General features: G+C 58.4%; 1 protein-coding gene across 1 annotated transcript; it reads right to left on the bottom strand.

The window, feature by feature from the left end:
• Positions 1-13,918: 13,918 nt before the first annotated feature.
• WNT10A (Wnt family member 10A) lies at positions 13,919-24,618 on the bottom strand. Its single transcript, XM_015869244.2, has 4 exons — positions 24,290-24,618; positions 21,945-22,207; positions 17,129-17,505; positions 13,919-14,630 (listed from the first exon to the last, which is right to left on the bottom strand). The coding sequence occupies exons 1-4, from the start codon at positions 24,346-24,348 to the stop codon at positions 14,163-14,165; spliced, it is 1,167 nt and encodes a 388-aa protein (XP_015724730.1). The 5' UTR covers positions 24,349-24,618; the 3' UTR covers positions 13,919-14,162.
• Between the last annotated feature and the right edge of the window lie 621 nt (positions 24,619-25,239).

Genomic DNA, 25,239 nt, shown 5'->3' with positions numbered 1-25,239 from the left:
TTGCTGAACAGAGTGAGGGGTGTTGGAGCAGCACAGAGTAACACAAAGCAGCCCCCAGGCTCCCACTTTGCAGATACAGAGAGAGAATGGGGATTACTGCAGCACCTGTCCTTTTCAGGGCCTTCAGCAGCTAAAAACTCGGGAGAGCTTAACGATTGGGCTAATGATCTCCTCCTGCGGGCAATTAGGAAGGATGGGGCTCCATGGGCTCGGCCCTTGAGCTTGCACCCTGTGGTGGTCCCGGAGGCTGCACCGTGCGGGGGGCAGATCGCGGGGTCCCGGCCATGGGGATGCGGCGATACACGCGGGGAGATCCGCTGCCCACCAGGTGGAGCTGCACCCCGCGTTTTGCTGCTGCTGGGGTGGCTCCGGGCCAGCTCTGCTCTCCTGTTGTTTTTTCCTACTCTGGGAATGGGGAGTCCTGGCCTTCCCCGGCCTCTGGGTAATGCGTGGATGAAGGACACGCATGAACTGTATGGATGTTCTGGAAACAAGCCCCCAGTGCAGACCTCACTATCTCCGCAAGGCTGAGGAGCACAGTGAAGTTGTGCACCCCCAGTGGCTCAGTATTTGGGGAACCTTCTCCCCATCAACATGGACATGGGGAGTGAGCAGCAAGAAAATGGCCTTGGTGCTCTTCTGGCCTTTCATTTTCCCAGTACCTGGAGCTCCCAGCTACCCCATATCCCTCTGCTACCACGCTGCTTCCCCAAGCCTGCATCACATCTGTTTGGGGTCAGAGCGTGGCTTGGAGGAAGCAGAAGTGGTGGTTGGCACCTGATGGGTCCTATGCTGGCAATGTAACCTCCAGGGTTTGGCAGAACGCCATGAATCTGGGTCTTGGAAAGCCCCCTGCTTGCAACCCAATGCCTTCCCCAGTTTTCCCCTGATATCTGCCATCCTCAGCCAGGGGTCCCATCATGACGGGTAGGGGCATCAAGCAGGATCTGCTCAAGTTCCTTTGGTCCCAGCCAGCCTGCAGATCTGCTCCCTGCCTGGTGTGATGCTGTCAGGCCGGGCCTTTAGTGCGAGAGAGGCAGCTGTACAGGAAATAATCACGGCTTGTTCAAGATTAAATCACTGGCGGGAGTGTGCGAGGGGATAAAAGGAACCGTCTGTCGTTAGAGGGAATATTAACCCGGCAGCAAGCTGGGAGGGGGAAGAATTTTCTTCCCTGTGCTTGCTGCCTGCCAACCCCACAGTGTGCGCTGACAGCAGCTCTCAGCAGGATGTGTGGCTCAGCCTCAGCACTGGGATGAGGGAGGAGCGGGGATGCGGCAGGGGAGGGTTGTGGGAGCAGTGGGGAAACTGAGGCAACACATGGCACAAGTGCACTGTGTGCTTTGGAGACACTGAGATCCTGCTCTGCCCTGGTCAGGCTTTTGCCCGGCTCCTCCAAGTGAGCACAGCATTACACAAAAGGTTCTTGTTTGGTCTGACCCTTATCAGGGATCTTTGGGGTCCTTCAGCATGGGAGTCATACTGGGGCTGCAGCAGGTGGGGCTGGGAAGCGAGGCAGTGGGCAGGGAGAAAACAAGAGACCAGCTGCAAGGGGGTGAGCCAGCAGGGAGATAAGATAGAGGGAGAAATGCAAAATATGACGGGTGGCGGGCAGGAGGGAACGTGGGAAACTGTGGGGCGCCTTGGGTCAGAGACACATCAGGGATGCCAGCTGTGGTGACAGCTCCCAGCACTGCTCCTTGTCCTTGGGCTGGGACCTACCATGGGGCCTGAAGTGGCTGAGACCCCAGTGCCAAACTGTCCTCCTCCACTCTAGGCTGTATAAGTTCCAAGTGGGGCTGTGAGAAGCACCTGCAGATGTGAGGATGGGGACATCTTCCCTGCAGCCCTGCTGGCTGTGGCCAGGCCTGGGAGCCCCACTCCCCTCCCTGCAGGCTGTTCCAGCCACGCTGCTGGGGCTGCAGTGCAGAAAAGCCTCACTCTGCAGGCCGGCTCAGGGCTGCAGTTTATGGGCTCTCCCGTGCCAGGATAAACAGACCCACGGGGGCCGGGGTTTGCAGCGAGCGGCTCATGAAAGCCTGCAGCCCTTCTCCTAGAGCTTCCTTCCCTTTGATGGAAAAGCCCCGGCACTTTCCCAAGCAAGAAGATCCCAGCTCCTTCCCCCTCACCTCCTTTCTTCCCCACACCAGCCCACTCTCCTCCAGCTGAGGCTGAGATGGGAACATCAGCCATCCTTGGCTGCCTATCTTCCAGCCCTGTGGTACTCAGCAGAGCTGAGCCTTGGATTGTGCATCCTGTGCTGGCAGCACCAATAGCTGCTGGTGACTGCCCCCAGCCCTTCTGCCCCTCTGCTCCAGGCAGGGTTCCTGAGATGGGTGGAAATCCTAAAAGCTCCCTGCGTGTCTCCCACAGCACCTGGGGAGGGTCTGGCCCCACTGCACACACACCCCACGACTCAGCCGTTGCCAGGATGCTGCGATTTCCAAGCTGACATCAAAAAGCAGCTGGGGATTGGCTTGTGAGTACTCCCACACAGCACATCCTGTGTGTTTTATGAGCGATGTTTTACAACATAAGTGCTGCTATATTAAGCCATACATTCAACTGGAAAAACAGGAGACAGTGAGGCGAGCATGGCTACCTCCGTGCGTGCTGCTGTAGTGCTGCACGAGCCGTCCTTTCCGTGCTCTGCTCTGCTCTGCCTCATGCAAAATGGGGACCGTCCCCATCCTTTAGGGCAAACTCCTGCCTGGCAACAAGATGTCACAGTCCTTGGGCGGGGATTTGGCTTCAGCTGGGCTCTGAGTAAGGGATGGGCGCAGGAAGGAGAAGGGGCTCTCTTTCCCCAGGAGAGGGTGCTCTGTGCCCGCAGCATCCCAGCATTCAGGGTGCCCAGCACTTCGGGGTGCCTTGGTCTGGCAGGAGAGAAAGATCGGGCTAAAATATCCCTCCTTTTCTCTGATTCCACACTACACCCTGGGTTTGCAGAGGGAGGTTTGATTTTTGGGAGCTCCTGTTTCCATACTTTGGGATGGTAATACACTCGTGTCATGGATAGATGTGAGGCCACGCTGTGCCCTCCCCAGGGAAGACTGGTCCCTGTCTTGCACCCCCTGGTGAGCCGGGATCCCCGTGAGAGAGGTGGAGGTGATTTATGCTCCTGACATTTCTCTCCCCGGTCGAGCAGGGCTTTTAATAAAGAGTGAGTGATTTATGACTCCTTTTAAGTGGGAAGGAATGTTACCTAAGGCAGTCCGCCCCCTGACACCCCCGCCTCACCGTCTCACTGAACCCCCAGCATCTGAGCTAGTGGGAAGAGACAATCTGTCCCCATCTTCTCATGGAGACCTCCTACAGCATCCTGCCCCATCCCTGCCCCAGGATGCCCTTCTACCCTTTGGGGAGTGGCACTGCCCCCACCCTATGGCCCAGCAGCAGCAGCATTATGGGGTGTACAACAGTGATTCAAAGAGAGATGCTGCCCCGAGGCCCTTCCACCAGAACCCCTGTGGTGGCTGGCCTGGGGACAGGATGACAGCTCTGCTCCAGTTGTCATGGTTACTGGGTATTAAGGGATGCAGGCATGAATGCTCTGCGGTGATGAGCAGCCCCAGAAGGGAAGGGCTGCCCCCACCCAGGGGGCTCGGCCATGGGGCTGCCTTCATCCCCCTCCCCACAGCCAAAGCCTGCTCTGAACCCAGTTGTGCCATTAACCTCCAGCTCAGCGGGATTCTCAGGGCCTTAAAATGACTCTGAGGTCTCCCAGAAGGGATAAAGAGAAGTACTCGCCCTGTCCTCTCCCATCCACGGGGCTGGGGACACAGAGGCCTGGGGACATGACAGAGGTACAGGAGCCCAGCAGCCAGTCCCCTTCCCTTCCCCTCTCCAAAGAGCTAATGAGTGAGGACAGGGGATAAGAGCAGGGGCGGAGGAAGCTTCTCCCAGACAAAAGCCGCCCCAAGAGGCTCCCAGCTGCTAATGAAGATAAAGTGCCCAGTTCCTTTTTCTTCTCTGAGTGAAATCTGGTGGCTAAGGGGAAAAAAATGCTTTCAAGTGTATTCATCTATAACACGGCCTGGGAGGCAGAGATTCCAGCTGAGACACTGATCTCACCGTGCGCACACGTGCACACATGCATGTGCACACACACACACACACACACACACACAGAGATGCAGCATGCGTGAAATACCTGCAGAGCCCAGCATGCACCAGCATCAAAAGCACGGCTTTTCTCTGAATCAAAACCGCAGCTGCAGATGAAGGCATGTGTTGAGCAAAACGCCCGGCCCACGCGGAGCACACGCACTGCACTGAGCTGCCAGCTCGCACACGTGCCCTTCCATGCACATGGCAAGCACAATGCAAACACAGGTGTGCGGCGAGCCAAGGGTGCCGGCATGGCTGCGTGCATGCATGCACGCATGCACACACCTCTGCGCTCTGCTCTTTGTGCAAATGCAGCCCCCAGTGCAGACCCCCTCCAGGTTGTTGGATGCATTCTGCAAATAGGCGGCCCGTGTGCTGAGCTCTGCTGGCAATGTCCCTGACTCGGGCTAGCTCCCAAACCACCAGCAAAATCTTGCCCACGCCGAAATGACACAACGGCAATGCTAACAATCCCCACGCGGACAGTCATGCTGCCCTGCCTGGGAATGCCCTGGGACTGTTTGCTTTACAAGTGCAAATGTAAGCAGAGATTCCCTCCTCCTTTCTTCCAGAGGCTCTGAATTAAGCAGCCCATTTACAGGCTGGCCGTGAGGGAGTAGAATAAAAAGCACAGGGATGGGGAGCTCCTCCCCAGCACATCTGGATGTATCTCAGACCCTGTGGAGAGCCCACGGGGAGCAGAGGACTTGCTTCCAGCTCTGGATGGACAGGGATGCTGCAGAGAGGCTGGACCCAACTGCAGGGGCGCACTGCTACCCTGTGCCTGCCCCTGCAGCACCCTGCTCCCAGTACATGGGGCCATGCCTGGCTGCAGGGATGTGGGGACAGAAGACATCTGGGGTGCATCAGTAACTCCATATGGGACTGATGGCACAATGGAAGGCGACAGTGGTGGAGCCTGGCCCAGAGTGAGGCAGAACATCAGTGAGGGCTGGACAGCCCAGGCAAACTCAACAGAGGGCAGTGAATGCACATACACATGCACATACATGTGTGCACATCCACTTGTGCACACCTGCACCTACGTGTGCATGCAGGGACAAGGGGCATTCATATACATCATACATGCAGCCACATTTTGTGCCATGCCACCAGCACTGTGACACGCCGTTCTGCAGCCACTCTGCAGCCACAGATGTAGTAGAGAGAGAGAGGGAGCAGCCCTGGCAGCTGTGGAGCATCCAACCCAGATGTGCCAGGCACACTTTGCAATGCAGAGGCCACCGAGACCAAGGGCTGTACTTATCCAGCCGCAACATGGCACAGGAAGAAAGGACATTCCTCCCTTAGGAACAGCCTGCGCGCATAGCGTCATTCCCTCCTTTCTGAGAGGGAAGCCACAGGGAGGGTGTTCCCAGCCCCCCTTCTTGGGCCAGGGATGCTGCCTGTGCCATCCCATCCCTTACAACCTCCCTGCTGGCTGTGAGGGCAGGAGCCACCCTTTCCCAGTTCAGCTGACTCAGCACTTTGGGCTGTCACTAAGCCCAGGCGGTGGCAGGGGGTGTGCAACGGAGCCATGCCAGATGCTGGTTGTGCACGCCTGCCCTGGCTGCACAGTGGTGGTGGCTCTTCGGCAATAGGCATGAGCCTCCAAGATTGATTTTTTTAGGTAAGGGATAATGGGGCAGGTCCCCCCCAAGCTGGGCTTGGGAGATTGGAGCTGTGAGGAGATGGAGTGCTTGCCCTGCATGGGATGTGAGATGTGACAGCATGACACTCAGTGATTCAGAGCACCAGTGTGGAAGGGAAGCTTGGCTATGCAACGGGATTGCCTACAGCCAAAGGATGTTAGGGAGCTGTGGGACAGGGAAGGGCAGAGCATCGCTGCTCTCCTGGAGCCGGTTTGGTCCTGTATGAATCAAAGCTGCCTCAGTGCTCTTTGTGAAAGCCCCATGCATTTGGTGTCTAACCTTGCGAAGGGCAAACCCTTCCAACAGTCCTGCAGGCGGACGCAGCTCCCAGCTGGTGTGCGGGGAGGAACAAAGCCAGCCCCTGCCCAGAGACCACAACCTGCAGCAGTGCCGGGTGTCGGGAAACATCAGAGCACGTGCCTCCTGTCCGCACAGGTGAGAGCGGAGTGTGGGTGGTGGGGCACGCCTGGCCAGAAGAATCCCAGCAAATTGCTTCTCCTTGATGTCTGCCAGCTCTTCACGATAGAAGAAGCCGGAGCTGGGGCTGCTGCCAACTCACCTGTCACTGCCCGCGTGCCCCAGGGCTGGTGGGATCGGAGAGGCAGCTGCAGGGAGCTGGCCACAGCCAGGCTCTGCTCCTGCAGATGCTGCTGGGCCTCAGAAAATGCAAAGTGTTTCCATTCTCATAAGTGGTTTGGGTTCCCCCCTTCCCCTGTGGGATCTTCGCTGTGTTGGAGATGGAGAGGTTGTCTCAAATCAGAAAGAAAATGCAGTGGATGCATACAAGGAGATGCACCAATGGAGCAGAGTAGGTCACAGACCCCATGGTGCAAGGTATGAGATGCTATGCAGCCTCTTGCAACTTGAGAGGACATTGCATAACACGGGTCACCCCTTTTTGCTTCTCGCAGCGATACAAGGATCCAGGCTCATACCAACACTGTGCACAGAGGCCATGGCAGCTCCCCTGCACCAAGACCTCTCCTGCACAGACACAGCTGAAAACCAGATGGGGACTGTACTGGTGGGAAGGTCCCATGGTGAGAACTGTGTCCCAGCCTGGCTTGGCGGGGGTAACTGTGTGAGCTGGCCCCTTCCTGGCCCTGTTTTCCTTTTTTTGCAGGGTTTTAGCACAGAGCATTGTGTCTGGTTCATGGCAGGGGGTGCACCGGGGATCTGCCTGAAGCTTGCAGTCAGCAAGGCAGGGTATGGGGCCCTTGCTGGTGTGTCCCAGGGACACATGTGAGCTTGCATGTGGGAAAGTGACAGCCCTGTCGAGTAGGTGACGTGCAGGCTGGCAGCTGCTTGCAGTGAGAAACAGTGAGCAGACAAGCATGGCGTGTGTGTAGCTGTGCTGGGGGTGAGGGTGAGGGCAGGTTCTACCTGCGGGACAGGAGGTTCTGCTTCATGGCGTGGGGCTTTTGGTGCCCAGGAACCAGCACAGTGCTGTGGTTCTGCCCACAGACAGTGCTGTTGGGAAGATGAGGGCTTCCCCTGGGGTCAGCTGTGCATCTGTATATAGCCTGGGTATCTGCTGGCTGAGATCTGGTGTGAAGGACCTTACTTGTTTGTCCAGCAGTGATGGGGATGCTCTGAGCCCTCAGGAGCACTGTGTGGGGAGCCAGTGTGGACCAAAACTTCTGTCCTAGGTGATGTTCGTGCTGGAGGCAGGACTGTAACCAAGGTGACATATCCCAGCCTGGTGCTGCTGCCCCAAGGAGAAAGCAGCCCAGGACACACCAGGCTGTGATGGGCAGCTGCAGCCCAGCTGTGTCCCCTCTCCTGTCACTGTGTCCAGCTGAGGCGAGAGCGCTGGGGAAGGTTTTGCAAGGCTCTGCACAGCACCCTGTAATCAAGGCAGCATGGGTTGTTAACTCATTGCCACGAGAGCCTGGGGAGATAATGAACAAAGCCCAGATTGTGTAAACCACACCAGCCCTGGTGAGGTGTCTGCCACCTTCCTGGCCTCCTGCCCTCTGCACTCAGCCTATCTCAGCCTGTATTTAACAATTACCTGCTCTCTGTGCAGCTCCCAGGTGCTCCCAGTGCTGCAGGCCAATTGACGTCAGTGGGGTGCCGGGCAGATCCTACCTGCAGCACCTGGCAGTGGCACCCAGATACAGCCAGCACCTTCCCTGGGCGCTGGGGTGGGCATGGGTGGGCATCACTGGGGGGCACCAGCTTCCCTTCTCCCCCTAGATGATGGATAGCAAGGAAGGGATTCTGACAGGTGCACGTGCCCAAGCTGGATGTGGTTCAGAGCTGTGGATTTAACACCCATGGATGCATGAGAGCAGTGCCATGGGGTGGCTGTGTCTGCTGGCATCACAGGAGAATCTACCATACTCTTAGCCAGGCAGGACTCATGTCACTTCCTTCCCCAGAGGGAACATCTTACCCCTCCACTGGTTCCAAAGGGACAGGATGGGAGATGTGGTATCATGCCTGTGGGAGGGGTGAAATATTCTGAATGTGATGGTCTGGGCTTGCTCTGTAAGAGGTGACATCACCAAGGTTCTGGTCACCTTACATGGTCAGCTACACCATTCTAGTTGGTTCCAAAGGGTTCCCATCGTGAAGGTATGTGCGCTCTTGCTCCTGGTCCATTAGCTCTAGAGCAGCTACAGCATTGGAAGGGATGGTGCAAGGTCACCCCTGCAGCTCCATCCTTCATCCTTTGCCGCACCTTCACCCATCTCAGCGAGGGAGAGGGAACCAGCAGCTGGCCTGAGGGCTGGGAAGGGCAGAGAGGCTCCACTCCCCACTCAGGGGTTGGAAAATTGAGAGGTGTGTTGCTGCCGGCTGCCATCTCTACCCTGCCCTGCATCAAAAGGCCGAGATGAAAGCCTCTGGCCACAGCCCTCACGACAACAATGCGGACCCCCTCGTGAAATTACTGCTCCCCTGAAGGAGGTTGTTTCTGCCCCAGTGGTGGAGGAGAGCGCTGTGTTTACACGGCATGGCTAACCAGCTGCCTCACTGTAATTATCGCCGTGAGGAGGGGATGAGTTGCTGCGGCTCGGTGCTTGGGTGGTGGTTTGTTTGTTTGCAGCCTGACACGGGCAGCTGGTGAGGGAGCCCACTGAGCCAGCAGCTGGAGCTGGGCTCGCTCACACAGCGTGCTGCTTGGCTGAGGGATGTTGCGGTCCATGGTCAGTGACAACAAGCCAGCCTGGGGCTTCACAGTGGCTGTGGCTGCAAAGAGGGATGCTGCAAGGAAATGGCATCACCACAGAGGGATGGGCAGGAGCTGAGTCAAAAAATCCTGGGGAGTTCCAACTGCTGACCAGTGGCACCCCATCATGGGTACCCAGCATGGGCAAGGGTATGTCAGGAGGATGCAGCTGGAGTCAGGAACTAGGAGGATAGCAATGCTGGGACAGAGTAACTGGAAGGGCTGGGACTGATCTCCTCGAAAGCTGTCACTTCCATTGACTCAAACTCCACCAGTACTGCAAGCTCCCCAGCTGCTGGCTGAATGCACTCCGTCATTCTCATTGCTGGTAGCATGACTTTAGGATGCCCCCAGGGATATATTCCTGGACTGAAGCTGCAAGTGAGCAGAGAGCCTGGGGCCTCTTGGGACAATATGCTCATGGTGTGGTGCAAATGGTGTGAATGGACAGTAGCTGAGGGCTGCAGACTGTCGCATCCATCAGGATCCTGCAGCAACAGTGAGCAGGGATGCAGGTGGCATGGATGTGCGTCACGTGGATGTGTCCTCATGCTTGTGAGTAGCATGCTGTCCACCATGCCCAGAAACATGTGTAAGCAGTAAGCAGAGGCAAGTTACCTGGCACTGCTATTTACATGGGGCCAGTGGCTGTGTGAGACTCCATAACAGGTGCAGAGCATGTGGGGATGGTGTATGAGGGCTGGGCAGGACCTCGGTGCCCCACAGCATGTTCCTTTTTTTTGCTGGAGGATGGAGATTCTGGAGGAAGCTGGTGCACTTTCAGAGGTACCCAAATAGATAAGAGTTGTTGGGATCTCCATGGAGAGGTGATGCCCATGGAGCTGAGATGACAGAGCTCTGTGAGGGGCTTTGGAAGGAAAGGGTCCTACAGAGAGTGTAATTCTCTCAAGGGACTCAGGGGTGTCCAGCGGCACCTTCCCCTCATACAAATAAGCGCCCCACTCCAATGGCCTGAACTGGGCACAAACAATGGAGATATCCCATTCATCCCAGGTCATGAATTTACTGGGAGGGCTGCTTCCACAGAGTAAGTGACCCAGTGGGATGGGAGCTAGCTTTGTCTGCTAAGTCCTGCTGCAACCTAATGCCAAGCCTGGTGGCCTGGAGATGCAATTCAGCACACGATAGAGAGGGACAGAGCACATGTGGCTCCTGCACCCACACCTATGCCCTGGGATGCATCTGTGGGCCCTCCATGAGACCATGAGTGATGCTTGATCCAGGCACATCCCACCTGCTTGCCACGTGTGCAACCACCTTGGAGCATTGCCCACCAGGATGCTCCCTAGGGCAGAAGACAACACGCCTGCGGCTGGCTTCAAACCCAGTGGGATGCACACTGGGGTGTCCCCAGACCTCGCATGCGCTGAAGTTTGCAGGCGATGGTTAAGTCATGTGTTTTGTGTTGGTTTCTCCCCCTCCTGGAAAGTCCCTCTGTGCGGAGCAGTGGGGCTGAGCCGACCGCACACAGCTGCAGGCCACCACATGAGAGGAGGCAGCTCCCCGGGGATTACAGAGCCCAGGGAGCCCCAGGGAGGAGGCAGGAGCACCCGTGCCGTCGCCCTTTCATCTCTCCCCTGCCTCACTCCCCCTTTCAAGTCTGCCTCTCTGGCCGTGCTCTCTCTTCCTCCACCCCCTTTGCTCTCTTTGCACTTGGCCTCTTTTCCCTGCTTTCCCCCCACCCCTTCCCTGTGCACCTGGCTGTGCTGGCTACCTCTGCACCTCTTCTGTGTCCTCCCCCCAGGACCCTGCACTTTCATCCCCTGGCTGCAGCCACCTGCTCCTACCTCCCCAGCACTGGTTTGCCTGCTTCTGTGCCAGTTCTGCCCCCTGTGATCTCCCTCTCTATCCCCATGGTGGGAAGAATGGCAGTGGCACAAGTGAAGTCTCCCCTGGCATTCCCCATGCATTTCAGAAGAGCTTTTCTCCTTTCTTCCATCCATCCTTGCAGCGCTACCCCCTTTCCATGTGTGCCCCAAATTGTCACATTCCCTTGCCCCCTCCATCTGCCTCATGGAAGAAGGGTACTGGGGTTTCTGGGGAACCCTGACATCCCTCCCTGTCCGTGGAACCTGCCTTCCTCTTCTTCAACTCTGGATGGGGGACGAAGAAAAGCCAGTGTTGTCCAACCAAGGCAGATCTCTGCACAGCAGACAAGAAAAAGAAGAGGGTGTCCTGTTCTTGAAGCTCACAGGTCTGTGCTAGAGACTGTTGTGTTCTTCTGGTGCTGGATGATGGGATGTGCAAGACTGAAGGCATTTTGGTCCAAATCTCCCCACAACCATGGCACTGGGAGCACATAACAAGGTCCTGGGTTCCTCTCCTGAGCCAGCAGCTGCCTTGCTGTAGGTACTTTGCCTTGCCAAACGGGTCAGCTAGGGCCAATTTTTTTATATTTATTTTTTATTTTTTCGAGGGGGGGTTGCACGGGTGCTGGTGCCAAGCACGACATGTTGGGGCTGAACTCCAGGAAAGCCTTGGAGCACTTCTCTGCAGCTCAAGTTGCAGCAGGGTGCCAGCCAGGCTCTCAGGAGTGTTCTCAGACCGTGGCCACCTGCCTCCCACCCAGAGAGCTTGCTGGGGGCGAGCTGTCCAGAGCAAGGCAAGAAAGAGGCTGTTCCATTCAGAACAGCAGTCCAGCAGCCAGGGTTTATTCTTCGGTTGCTTCCATAGATCTGGTGATGGTTGGCAGCTCATCATGCTCTGCCTGCCAGCAGCAGGTGCTGGTGTCCACGCTTATGCCACCTCAGTGAGGGGATGGGATGGTGCAGGGGCTCCAGGGAGCCATTCTATCGTGGCTCTGCTCCATGTAGGCTCTGCTGGGAGAAGGAATGGAATTTGGATGGGGCTGGGTGTTCCCGTGTAGTGATTCCCCCAGGCAGGATCTGGCTGTGATGACTGTTCTGTGCAAGGAATAAATACCAGAGGAGTTACTCACGACTCACTGGGGCATGATGTAGCAACTCCTCACTGGTTCCCCCCACCCTCCAGCCAAAGTTCCTCCTGTGATCTCCTGGGGAAAGTCCCAGCCCCCCCATTCCCTCCTGCCACCCCCAGAGACCTTCCCCACCCTTGTTGGAGCTTTCCAGAATCAGGAGACATGCTGGGGTTTGGGGATAGAGGAAAGCATCAGCACAACCTGCTGTGCTGCCCCCATGGCTCTTCCATGCTGTGTCTGGCAATGGGCACAAAGCCGACCTCTGAGATAGCATCAGCATGGGGTACCCTCAACTGGGCAGCCACACATCCAGCACCAGACCTGGCAGAAGTTCAGAGTGATCAGCTCAGGTCTCTTGATTGCCATTTTGGTGGTCACGCTAAGGTCAGGTTTCCTATTGCTCTCCGTAGTTGCATGGACAAGTGAGATTTACTTCAGTTGGTTTAAGGGAGATGGAAGGCTTTCCTGCCTTCACTCCAACACTGGTGTAAGTTCCACCTGTCCACATGGTTGGCTGGGAACAGCCTCCCCATGCAAATGTGAGGAAATTAGACACTTTGGGGGACTGGGACCAATCCTATCTGCCAGCCAAGAATGAAGCAAATGGGACAGAGGGACATGGAAAGAACCCCCAGTGACAAGTCAACCATGTTGAGTTCCCCAAGTCAAGGGAGCATTGCATTTCTGTCCTGGAGAAGGAGGAAGGCTGCACTCAAGCTGGAAGAGGTGGGGTTTGAGATACACAGTCCCCAAGAAGCCCAGCCCTGCCTGGAAAATGGCTCTGGGAGCTCAATAGTTATCATGGGAGAGGAGGTGTCCTGCAGGCTTCTTGTGTGGTTGGAAGGATGGGTGCTTGGCAGCTGGTTTACCAATTAGTGAAACACAGGGACACTCTTTGCAACCACAGGCTTTCTGGCATCTTGCCTGTGGGTCCCAGATGCACAGCAAGGGAAGGTGCAAAGCAGATCTGAGTGTTGGTATTGCACTGGGAGCCAGATAGCCCCACAAGCAAAGGAGCTTCTGTGATAAGGCAGCCCATGCCTTGGAGCTACCTGCACATCGAGCTGGGGGACGAGTTAAGTCCTTGGGAGAATGGTCCACAACTGCAATCCCTCTCTGCATCTTTAAACACATCTCGTCCCATGACACACTTCATGCCCAGCCAGCAGCAGGTCTCAGGGTGCCCACAGAAGCATTATGAAACAAGGACGCAGGGCTCCTCCCTGCTACACCTGGGGCACATGCTTCCTCCCAGCCTGGTATTTTCCCCCTTGATTTCTATTTCTTTCCCCTTCATTTATTATTTTGCATAGCCTCAAGGGGCACGAAGCTGTGGGAGGAGCAGGGAAGCTATCAGCCGGGAGATACCAGTGGTGTGATTCAGCAGGCTGGATGGGTGCCCTCCCTGCCACTGCAGTGGGGTGCCAGCAGGACGGATGTCTGAAGTCTGCAGTGCCTCACTCCTATCCTTGTCCCTGCCCCTGGCAGCTCCCAGCAGCACGGGGGCAGTAGCAGGGCTATGGGGCCAACAGCAGGGATTTCCATGGCTGGATGGGGTCCAGTGTGTGCCCAGACAGCTCCCAGGGCTGTGATGGCAGCAGGGCACTGTTGGGGGGCAGCAGTCCTGCAGGCCCCATCCATCCTGTTAGCACACTCAGGAGCAAAGCCCTGGACAGGAGGAAGAGCATTCAGCACTGTCTCCAATCCACTTTTATTCACAATCAGGAAATAACTTACCATACAATAACAGGCACGCACAGTACAGTCCCGGGCACCCTCCTCTCTGGCATGCCACTGCACTACAAGAGGTGAGACCCAGCTGGGGGGCTGTGCCCCCTCTGTCCCATGGGATGCTCCATCTCCATCCCATGGAAAGCTTCCACCTCCATCCCAGGGATGCTCCGTCTCCATCCCACTCAGTGCGCAGCCCTGCACACAGCCAGAGGAGCCTATGTGCGATACCAGTGCATCCCCCTGCCCTCCCACCCCGTGCCCTGCCATCCCCATCCCACCCCACCCCATCCCAGCGCCCACCCTGTGCCCCCCGAGCGGTGCTGGTGTCGGCAGTCTGTACAGCGTGGCTGTGCGCTCCCGGTGCTGCGGGGCTGGGTGGGCACAAGCAGCCCCCACCCTGGGTGACAATGACAAAGTGCTGGTTTCAGAGGGCCCTCGTGCTGAGCATCTCCGGAGAGGAGGGAAGCGGCAGATCCATCACTCCCCAGTGCCGGGGCGAGCTCGTCCCCGGCACCCTGGGGCGAGCAGGCAGCTACTTGCAGACGCTGACCCACTCGGTGATGCGGCACTCCTCGCACGCCACGAAGCAGCACCAGTGGAACTTGCAGTTGCAGCGCTCGCTGCGGGTTTGCCGCAGGATGTTGTGCCCACGGCCGCAGCACAGGCTCTCACAGTTGTCCATGCCTGGGCTGGTCTTGTTGCACAGGCGCCCTTGGGTGCCCAACGAGTCCAGCGCTGGCTCTCGCTCACAGAAGTCGGGTGACTTCTCAAAGTAGACCAGCTCGCTGATGCCGGCGCGGCGGCGATGCCGTGCGTGGCCTGGCTCCAGCTGCCCTGCATTGCGGTTGTGGGGCCGGATGAGAGTGGCACCATAGAACCGGTCCTTAAGGAGGGACCCCACCAGGCGGAATTCGGGTGTCACCTGCCAGCAGGTCTTCAGCTGGCAGCTCCCCGAGGTGCCGTGGCACTTGCACTTCCTCCTCATGTTGTCCATCACCACCTGCGGGGCGGAGCGCAGGACAGAGGGGTTAGCGGGGAAGATATGGCGTTTGGGGGATGGAGAAAACAACACAGAGCTCCCTGGGGATGGACCATGTGGGTGTACCATGTTATGACAAGAGCCGAATTTCAAGCAGAAGCCAGAGATGCTCACGGTCCTGACTTGTGATGTAGGGAGGCCACTGCCATGTATCTGCTCCCACAGAAGTCAGTGCTCTAGAAAAAAACATTTCTCAGGGAGAGCAGTGATGCAGTGGCACAGGCTGCCCAGGGAGGTGGTGGAGTCACTGTCCCTGGAGGTGCTGAAGAACTGTGGAGATGTGGCACCAAGGGCATGGTTAATGGGCATGGTGGGGATGGGTTGATGGTTGGACTAAATGACCTTAGAGGTCTTCTCCAACTTTGATGGTTCTGGGATTCTATACTGCTGTGCTGGCTGAGGAATGTGGCTAACCAAGGGACAAGGAGGACCACGGTAGCTATGCCAGGAGGAGGGGACAGTGCCAGCAGCCAGGGTGTGCCATCCCAGACAGGGATGCTGCTTTGGCCACGCCAAGGCAAACAGCTCACACCCAGTGACCCCATGGGCACAGAGCCACTGCACATCTTAAATGGAAGCAGCTTGTGCCACCCTCAGCTCCATCCCTGGCTCAGGGACTGAACATCTCCTGCTGCTACCTCAGGAGCAGAGAGGAAGTTAAGAGGCCAGTCCCCGTGCCCCACACTGCACTCCTTGGCCCAGAAGTAACTACATAATAAGGGAAATTAGCTCCAAATTACAAAGCACTGAGAGATGGAAGGCAGCAGGTGCTTTGAAGCACTTTGCCACCAGTTTTGTCGTGGTTGGGAAGCAATTTCCTGCACAGCCCCAGCTTCAGCATGCAGAGAAAGAGTTTCCCAATAAGTCTACCTGACCCTAGCCCCAGCAAATCCCCCTCCTACAGGGACACCCCAATACCTCTGGATGCCCAAGCCAGGCTGGGGCTGGTACACAGCATCCCAAACGTGCTAGTATGATTGCATTCTTATGCTCCACAGGGGCTTGAGGGGATATGTGGCCCCATGCAAGGCCACATCCCATGATGTCCCAGCCATCCCTGGCCACCCTGCTTTGTGCTAGGTGCACTTTGTCTGTTCCTGCTCCATCCCTGGGGGAGATGCGTGCACAAGGAGTGCCTTGTTTTGGTGGGGGTGGGTATTTTTTGCCACTTGTTTTTGAGTAAATCTCCCCGTTGCTAAGCACTTATGGTAATGAAGGTAGGTCAGGGAAACACGCCTGGAGCTCTGGGCACATGGCGCAGAGGTCTGGGCTGGGCTGGAGGTTGGCTTTCATCCTGCGGAGAGCCCTGTCTCCTGCTGGGAACAGCCTCTGCCTCGCAGGCCGTGAGCTGTGCCGATTCACTTGCCATGCCCTGGGTGTGCCAGCAGGGAACACCAGCTGCTCCTGCCATCCCGGGAACATGCTGTCATCACCATCTTCCCTCTCTTTCCCATGTTCCTTTCCCGTGGCTGAACCAGGAAGACCCGTCTGTAGAGCTGCAGTCCTCATGGGATGGAGCATGGATGACACAACATGGACCATCCAAGCTACTGTGCCAGGCATCCCAAGCCCTGCGTGGCAGCATCCTGGCCTGTAGACGGCGGCTTCTCCCTCTGCATGGAGAGCAAAAGCCCACCGCACTCATGAGTCCCCCAGGACTCTGCCACCACCTCTCCTTCGTGCATCCCTATCCTGGCCATGTCCTTCTCCCCTCTCACAGACACCCGCGTTCAGCACATGCCCTGACTCGCTGGTGCTTTCTTTCACACATTCCCAGCTCCTCCCAGACACGCTCATAAGAGCTTTATCATAGCCCTTTGTTGTGAGGGTAATGGGTAGTTCCAGGCTGCCTTTCATCCTCTTACTCTCTGATCTGGCGGGTTAGGAGGGCTTGCAGAGCCTCCTGCATGCTGGGCTCTTTGGTTTGCATAGGAAGCTCTGGGGCAACCCTTTGCCCTCGGGCTCCCTATGCAAACTCAAGGCCGTGATGACCAGTGCCCATCTGACTTGGAGGATGCTTCCATGTATCAGGCGAATGTGATAACCACTACAGTACAGAAACCCACATCCCACTGCCACCAACAGTGGCCTTCGGTGGCATTGTCACCTCCCCTGGCAATGCAGGGGGTGAGCTGGGAGCCAGGCATGTGCTGGCCCTCTCTACATGCAAAGAACCCTCGTGATGCACGCGCTGAGCATCCTCAAAGGTGAAGATGCAGTGGGTAAGGCCAGTACATGGTAAGGGACAGCACTCTGCATGTGGTGACCAAGCACTGCTCGAGGAACCAGAGCTCAGTGTTCCCACCCCAGGAGAGGAGAAGACCGCAGAGCTGCTGCACCCAGCACTGCCACTCCTTCCTGGGGAATTCCCAGCAGATTGCTCCTTATTTGTGCAGGAATATATATCTAGGAGTGAGGGCATGGCATGGCTTTGTGAAGGAAGCCCTGATGCCACTCACCTGCCGCCCCACGCGGTTGTTGTGCAGCCTCATGCGCGAGTGGATGTCCCTGTAGGTTTCCCGAGAGTCGAGGAAATCCTTGGAAAACTTCTCCCCATAGTCCACGTCTGGGCTGCACCCACCCCACTCCCAGGAGTCCTGGAGGCCGGGGGTCTCAGCCGGCATGTGCTCCATGTGCACACCGTGCACCATGCCTTTGCCGCGGTTCATGGCCTCCAGCTGGAGCCGGTGCAGCTTGCGGCGGAAAGCCTCCTCGTCGCCCCGTCGCTTCTGGTCACAACCACACGCCTGCAGCTTGCCGAGGGCACAGGCGTTGGACACGGCGTGCACCACACCGGCGGCCGCGATGGCGTAAGCAAAGGCACTCTCCCGGAAGCCTGCAAGGATGGAGAGAGGGGGGCTCAGGGTGGGCTCACGGAGCACCAGCAGAACCCCTCTAGCTGCACTCAGTGGCCCATTCCTGAGCCCCAGCACTGGGAAGCAAGGAGAGGGTGCACCCCAAAGGATGGTCACCTCCCTCCCAGCTGTGGAAATCTCCTATAAATGTGATACAAGGCTGGAAAAATCGTGCATCCCCACTTCTAGAATGTGCCGCGACCGCACCGCGCCCTGCCAGGGCAGGCAGCTGGTTGTCGTTACACGCTGCAGAGCGAGGACATCCGCACATGTCATTAGCTGCAGATGGGGCGGCCAGGGACAGGGACGCTGCCCAACGTGTGCGCTTGGTGCTGGAGATGTTCGCCAGCACGCATGCCTCCTCCGTGGTTCGTGGCCGCCTGCTGAGCAAACGCTATGATCTTATTAAAGGGAAATGAAACGCATCTCGGAAACCTGCATTTAAAGTCGTGCTGCTCTTTTGTGTGCTAATTTGACACCGCCGCATTTAAAAAATTAACGAGGCGCTGCTTAAAAGCAACCAGGAGCCTCTCCCAGCTTCTCTTCGGTGTCGGACAAGCTTGCTCTGAGCCAGTCCCTTCCAATGCACAAGTTGAACAACATTTTTCGTCAGGCAGGTAATGGTGCAGCTCCCGGGGAGGCAGTGCTGGTAACACTTCCACACCCAAACAGCCCCTGTGCCCCTCTCCATCCCTGAGCCCCTCTGCCGCCTCCCCACTCTGTGCCCCTGCCTGCCTCTGCTCATGCCTAGCTCCTATACCCAGCTTCATGCTCTCCTCTCCAGCCTTGCCTTTCCGTTAGCCCCACTCTCAAGTTTCCCAACCTAACTCAATTTCCCATGCAGCATCTCCTTAAAATCCCTTCTGGAGACCAGACAGAAGACGTACCCCACCCATTTTGTCTACCAAGCCTGTCTCCTTGCTGGTGAAGAGGCTGAGTTGGTTTAGTGCCCTCCACAGCTGGGAAACCCGTGGGGTCAAGCACCAGCTCTTCTCCTTCCCCTGCTGCCCTCCAGCTATGCAGAAGTGGATGGAAGAGGCTGAGGGGTCCCCATCTCCCAGGCCCTGGGCAGACAATGCTCAGGCAATGCCCAGGCTGCAGTTGAGCCAGTATATTTCTGCATCCAGGGTCAGCTCATGGTCCTTGCTCTAAGAGTCCAGATGTGGCCGCAAAGCAGTGAGCAAGGTGGCTGAAGGTGACAACCACAGTCTGGGCAAGGGAGGATTTTCCAAGAACCACAGCCAAGCGTGATGTGCATCAGAGGGAGGCTCTCCATCTGCCCCAGTCATCTAAGACCTTGATGGTGACAAAGCCACCAGACCCCTCCAGGAACTGCAGATGAGGCTGTAGCCATGGGAGAAGCAGGGAGAACAGCTGTGGGAAGCACTGCATCCTGCTGGAAGAGAGAATGGAGGACAAGACCCTGACAGCACAACCAGGACCCAGCCTATTACGTACTTGAAGGACTGCTGGGCACCCACTAAGAGATCTTTCTTTCCCTTATGCCAATGATGAGTCCAAAAGGGTCAGACCTGGGATGGTCAGATCCCTAAGTACCTTCTTTAGCAGGGAAAATTTTCCATCATGGCTCTCTGTCTCTGGGCACCTCAGAAATGGGGGACATTTAGCAGGAGCCCCAGATGCACTCTGCCGGGCGCACAGCAGCTTCTCCATCTCTTAGAAGGGTGTGGGACCAAGGAGGTGGTCCCAGCCCATGGGCTCCATGGTCTCCTAGGGCAATGCTAGCTGGACGCTGTACATCATAAAACTCTTCCTAGCTCTTCTCCCACCACCACCCGCAAAAGCCGGCTGGTCCCAACACGCCGCCTCTCCCCCAGTCCTGCTCCCTCCCTCCCTCCCTCCCCTCTCTCTAATTAAACTGCAGGTGAACCTGCCAGGCTCTGGCCCCACGCCAGGCACTAAACGGCTCCCTGCAGATCGCGACTTGCCTCCCTGCACCTCCCAGGCGTGCCAGGGACAGCCTGGAGCCCTCGCTCCAAGCACGCAGCTCCCATCTGCCCATGGCACTGCCAGCCAGGAGCTCCATGGGCTGCAGGGAGAAAAGATGCTGCCCATCACCAAGGGCACTGCTCGTGCCCATCTCCTTGGGGGAAGATCCAGGGACTGTGGGCACCCGCAGAGATGTGGCTGAGTAACCATAGCACCTGCGTGTGCTTTAGGGCCAAGTGGGCAAAGTCCTCAGCTTGCTTGAGGGTAGCAAAAACCCAGCCAAGAGCCCAGCTGCAGCTGTACCTGGCCAGGCACTGCGGTCTGTGGGCACTGGTGCTTGGCTGGGGCTCTGCATGGCCGGGTGCTGGTGTCCCAAGCTCTGGATGGCCATAACAGCACCTGCCTGCTGCATGCTGCCCTTACCAAGTGCAGATCACAGTTGGCTGTTACCCAGCACCTGGCTCTCCCAGCCTGACAGGGAGTCCCCCCCCTCCTTGCTGGGTGAATCAGGCTTTGGCTGGGTCCCACAGCCCCCTTGGCACTGGGGTGTCTTTCCTGGGAGGACACAGGCTTGCAAACCTCACGCAGCCTCCAAAGGCTGCAAAGGAAATCAGAGGGGCACTGCACTCCAGGACAGAGTACAGTTCCCACTTCTTTCAGAGCTCTAAATAGATGGGATTGGGATGAGCAAAGGGACATACTGGATCTCTCAGTACCCCTCAAGTAGCCTCTGCCCCACAGACAGGTAGTGTCAGTGTTGCACTGTGCCATGAGTGCATTGGCATGTGCAGTACCAGGACAAGGGTCACTTACAGCAAACCTCATGGCACGCAACCATGCATGGTACAACCTAGCCAACAGCCCCTGGGTACCAGGGACAGCCCACAGCTCATGGCACATCTCTGTACGCCTGCCCCTGCTGGCCATCAGCATCCTTTTCCCCACTCTTCCATACAGAATGGGGCTCCCATCATGCCCAGTGTGAAGCCTCCCTGTTTGTTCCCAGCTCCCTAGGGTTTGCATCAAGTCTATGGGACTGAGCCCCAGCTTTGTGAGACCGGACTGGACTGGGTATGTGGTGCTGGGTGCTGGGGAGATGTGTGAGATGTGGGAGGACGGGGTGGAGCAGGGAGAAGCGAGAAGAGCGGGAGGAGAAGGCAGCTACAAATAATTTAAAGTGAGGTTCACGCACGGCTGAACTGATGGCAGAAGAAGTGGGAAAAGGAATGAAAGATTAAAGGGGTCTGTCACTTCGGGTTACAAACAACAATCCTTCGAGCGCGCTGCGTTCCCAGGCACGGCAGGGATGGGGCAGAGACCTGCTCCCTGCAGACCAAATGCATTAATGCCTGCTGCATGGAGCCTGCACCCCTCGCTTCACATCTCCTACCAGCTGCGGGTGGGAGATGCACCCTGCATCCCTGCTCCAATGGCTGTTCCATTCCTGTGTGTCTATGACAGCCTCAAAGCAGAGTCCAGAGCTCCAGCTCCAGTATTGAGGGATCTGAGTGGGCTGGAAGCAGATCAGGGCATCAGCCTCAAGATCTGCTCTATGCCAAAATGGTTCTGAGCAACCACATAGGATCCTTATCTCCTTCCTTCCCCTGGATCACAACAAAGTGCTGGTAGCAGGAGACAGAAACATCTCCATGTGCCTGTGTCTCTGCTTCCTGAGGAGAACAGAAACAAATACATTCCTCCAAGACCTGGAAATACTACGATGCTTATCAGGGCTGCTGGTCCCCACCCTCCCTGCCAGGCCCTAACCTGGGCACTGCTCACTGAGGCACTGGTGCTGCCACCAGCACTGCCTTGACCTCTCCCACCCATGGCCTGGACCAACAAGCACCTTGCTGTGTGCTGAGCACCAGGTCCCATGCACAGGAAGAAGGAACACTCAAGTCCTACAGAAGGTTCCACCATCGTGCCACCACCCTGATCTGTGCTGTGCAGAAAGCAGAGCTCCCAGGGGAGCCTGTCCCCAGGTAATCCAATGCCTCACAGTCCTACAGGCAGGGAGCCCTCAGCTCTGGGCAGTCAATGCCAATGCAGGGCACCAAGATGATGGGCTACATCCCTACCTACCTCCCGCTGCTTCTGCTCACCATGATACACCAAAACATTGTTCCTGCATAGGACAGTCCATCCACCAAACCAAATCCCAGAGTGAGGCATCCACCTACATCTATGGTGTGTGTGTTAGGGGGGGGAATGCTGGAAAGTTTTGGACAGCTCAGGACAAGGACAAGAAAGAAGACACGTGGAAAAGAGCCCAGGTTTGCTGCTGCTTGCTCTGGCAGGTCTTCAGGCTTCTTCATATCCCTGCCTTCACCTGCAGGATGCCAAAGACCTGGCCTGGTCCCCTGGGCTACAGAGGAGATGTGGAGTGCCCATGAGGAGTCTGTGAGGCTCCTGAGAGCAGTTTCTGGGCGAAAGATGAGGAAGAGGAGAGAGGCTCTTTGGCCCTTACCTCTGCTGAAGATGATGCTCTCGTAGGGGATCTTGTTCTTGGTCTCGAGGCTGGAGCAGTTCCAGCGCTGGTCCCGGAACTGGTGCTGACACTCGTGGATGGCGATCTGGATGCCCTGGATGGCTGAGGCTGTCACGTCAGGGTGCCGCACACACACCTCCAGCTGCCTCCGCGTCAGCCCCGGCAGTGTCAGGCACACCGTGTTGGCGTTCAGCACCGGCTCCGATGGCAGCTTCAGGCCCAGGATCTCATTGGAACAGGAGCTTGGGGGGAAAAGGGAAATGTGTGAGCTTGGGGTGAGTGAGGTGCTGAGAGCTTGGGGAGGGGGAAGACCTTGTGGGGGCAAATGGGAGGGGAGATGCTCCTCTCCCCACACAGAGCCCGCTGCCTGTGGGTGACAGCAAGTCAGTAAGCTGAAGGTTTTCCCCCAGGCTTGTCTATCCACAAAGACTCCAGAGCACAAGATCCATCCCAGGTCTGGCTCTGTCCACGCTGCACCCACTGTATGGTACTGCTGGTCCTCACAAGGGAGGTGACCAGAGGGACCAGCCTTTTTCTTCCTGGCAATTTCAGAGCTGAGCACTCTGATGCATTACTCACAAGCTTCCAGCAGTCATTCCAAACCCACCCACAGTCACATCCCAGCCCCACTGACCACGAGAGCAGTCACTTCTAAGAGCAGAAAGCGCTGGCAGATGGATGGGGACAAGGTAGTGGGGTGCAGCTACTTCTCCAAGCAGAGATGCTGTCTTGTGAGACAGGGAGGTGGATGAAGTGTGGGAGACAGGAGGGTGGTACAGCCAGCACAGGCAGATGTGGAGAAGAAGATGGGTAGGACCACAGTGTGCAAGCTAAGGATCTGCAGGATGCACAGCAGGCTCGGGTCCCTGCCCTGGATGCTCCTTAGCATCCTGCACCTGCATCAGGGTCCAGCACTGCTCCTTACTCAGGACAGCTCAGTCTCCAGGCAGGGATCCCTGTGCCCTTGAACAACCAGGAGGTGGGATCTGGGAGGAGCAGGGTGCAGGAGCCCTTCGAAGCTTGGTTACAGAACTGAGACTTGGAGGAGAATGCTGCAGGATGGACTGCAGTTCCCGCACAGAGCAGCCAGGCCCTGCAGAGGAGGGCTGCTCCCCCTCTACTCCCTCAAGCCCTGCTGGGTGCAGAAGAGAAGCAGCTCCAGAGGCAGGGAGGCAAGGAGGAAGGGCTCAGCCCAGGCGTCCCTGCAGAATTACAGCTAGGTCAGGAGCTGTCAGCGTCAGGCTGCTGCTGTCTCCAGCTTCCCAAGTGTGTTTACACCCATCCCGTCACAGCAAGGACCTTATCCCCTGCTTGTCCTGAGCCAGCCCCAGTGCCCACCACCTTCACCCAGCAGCACCCCAGGGAGGGGGATGGATAATGTCATTTTCCCCATAGCACACACAGAGGGGAAACTGAGGCAGAGGCCGTTCTGCAGGGCCTCAATAGAGGAGGGCAGGTCCTGCTTCCTCTCGCTCCTCCCAGAGCTCATGGGAGCCGGGGACCCGCACGGGGCTGTCACTGTCACTGTCACTGTCACTGTCACTGTCACCGTCCCTAGGAGGACACAGCGCTCCCCCCTTGAAATCAGGATTTAAACTTGATTTCACGGTGACAAGCCCCCAGGTCACAGGCTGCAGCGGCTGCTGCTTTAATTAATACAAGTCCCAACGTTAACAAATTATATTTAAAGGGGCTGGAGGGAGGGGGAAGGGCGGGGGACTCCACCCCACCAGCAGCAGCGTTAACCCCTGGCTGCCTGCAGCACACAAGTTTCAGAGCGGGCAGAGGGGAGCTCCCACTCACCCCGGGGAGATGGAGCCGAACGGGGGCGGTGAGTGCTGGGGGGGCCGCGTTCTGGAAGGCAGGAGGCCCCCAGCCGCCCCACTTCGCCTTCGGGATCGGTAGCGCCGGGTGTAGCGGGGGGGGAACCGGCCTTATCTCCCGCCCCGGTGCGCGGTCCCCGGGTGCAGAGCCCGAAGTCAGTGATGCCGGCGGCATCTCTCCCTCGACGGCGGCAGCGGCCCCCTGCGCCGCTCCCGCATTCCCCGGCCTCCCGCGAGGCAGAGCGGGGAAACTGAGGCAGACAGGGCAGCCGCTGGGGCGACTCGGGCCGGGAGGATGACGAGAAGCACCCGGAGCCGGGGGGAGCAGCGACCCTGACAGCGGCCGGATCGCGGGGAGCGGGGCGGCGGGGGGACCGCACCGGGGAAGGACCGCAGCAGGGGGAGGACCCGCGGAGCCCCCGCCGCGGCTCGACCCCGGAGCGGGGCTGTGCGCGTTGGCTCGCCGGGGGTCGAGGCGCTGGGGATGGGGGCAGTTCCTACCTGGGTACCCAGAGGCTGAGCAGCAGCGAGCAGAGTCCGTGGGCCAGGGCCGGGCGCATCTTCGCTGGGGCAGCGGCTGTGCGGGCTGCGGGCGGGCGGGCGCCTTTGGGGCAGGGGCGGCGGGGCTCGGCGCTGCTCTCTGCCCGCTTTGTTTGTTGTGGGTTGTTTGCTTGTTTGTGTTTTCCCCTCTCCTCCCTCTCACTGGCTCCCTGCGCGCCGGGGCTCGGCTCGCCGGGGCGGCTCTGCCATCCTCCCGGGATGCCCCCCCCGCCGCCTCCCGCCGCCCCAGCGCCCTCCGAGCCCAGCGAGGGCCGCGTGCCCCCCGCCCTGCCCACCGCCGCCCCGCCGCGCTCAGCCTCCCGCCTCAGCCCCCCATAGCGGCGCGGCCCGGGGGGCCGGGGGGGCCCTCGGCCGCCGCTCCCCAGGGCGCCCCGAGGCTCCGGGGCCGCGGCGGGCGTGGGCAGGGCGCCCGGGGGGGGTGGCCGGGCAAGAGGCTCGGGGGCTCCCTCGGGGCCCGAAGGCACATGGGGAGCCGCGGGCCCCCCCGCCGGTATCGCCGGGCCGAGCGGGCAGGGTCGCGGCCGGAGCGCCCCGGTAGCGCTGGGCGCGGAGCGGCGGCGGCGGCGGCTCTGCCTGGGATCGCGCTGCGCCGAGCATTACTCAGCGCCCGGAGCCCGAGTCCCGACACGTCCAGACAGGAGCCCGCGGGGGAAGGACGGGGCAGAGAGGGTGGCAGCGGGGCGGGGAGGCGGCGTGTCGCACGCAGCCTGGCGGGGAGGGAGCGGGCGGCGCGGGGGGAGCGGGCACGGAGCGGGGAAGAGTGTGCGGGGAACCGAGTCGGGGCGTGCGGGATGGGGAAGGGTACGTGGGGAGCGGGGAGTGAGGGGTGCGGGGGTCGTGTGCGCAGACGTTGGTGAAAGGGGTGCAAGGTGAGTGTGCACGGTGCGAGG

Source organism: Coturnix japonica, chromosome 7 (assembly GCF_001577835.2).
Source record: "Coturnix japonica isolate 7356 chromosome 7, Coturnix japonica 2.1, whole genome shotgun sequence".
Taxonomy (NCBI): Eukaryota; Metazoa; Chordata; class Aves; order Galliformes; family Phasianidae; genus Coturnix; species Coturnix japonica.
The sequence above is the reverse complement of the archived record's forward strand: the minus strand, read 5'-3'. Positions and strand labels throughout refer to the sequence as shown.

Excerpts from the sequence above, each read along its gene's own strand:
- WNT10A (XM_015869244.2), bottom strand. The coding sequence starts at position 24,348 with ATGCGCCCGGCCCTGGCCCACGGACTCTGCTCGCTGCTGCTCAGCCTC. Across the intron at positions 22,208-24,289 it reads CTCAGCCTCTGGGTACCCAG|CTCCTGTTCCAATGAGATCC; the intron begins GTAGGAACTGCC and ends TTTCCCCCCAAG. Across the intron at positions 14,631-17,128 it reads ACAACCGCGTGGGGCGGCAG|GTGGTGATGGACAACATGAG; the intron begins GTGAGTGGCATC and ends TCCGCCCCGCAG.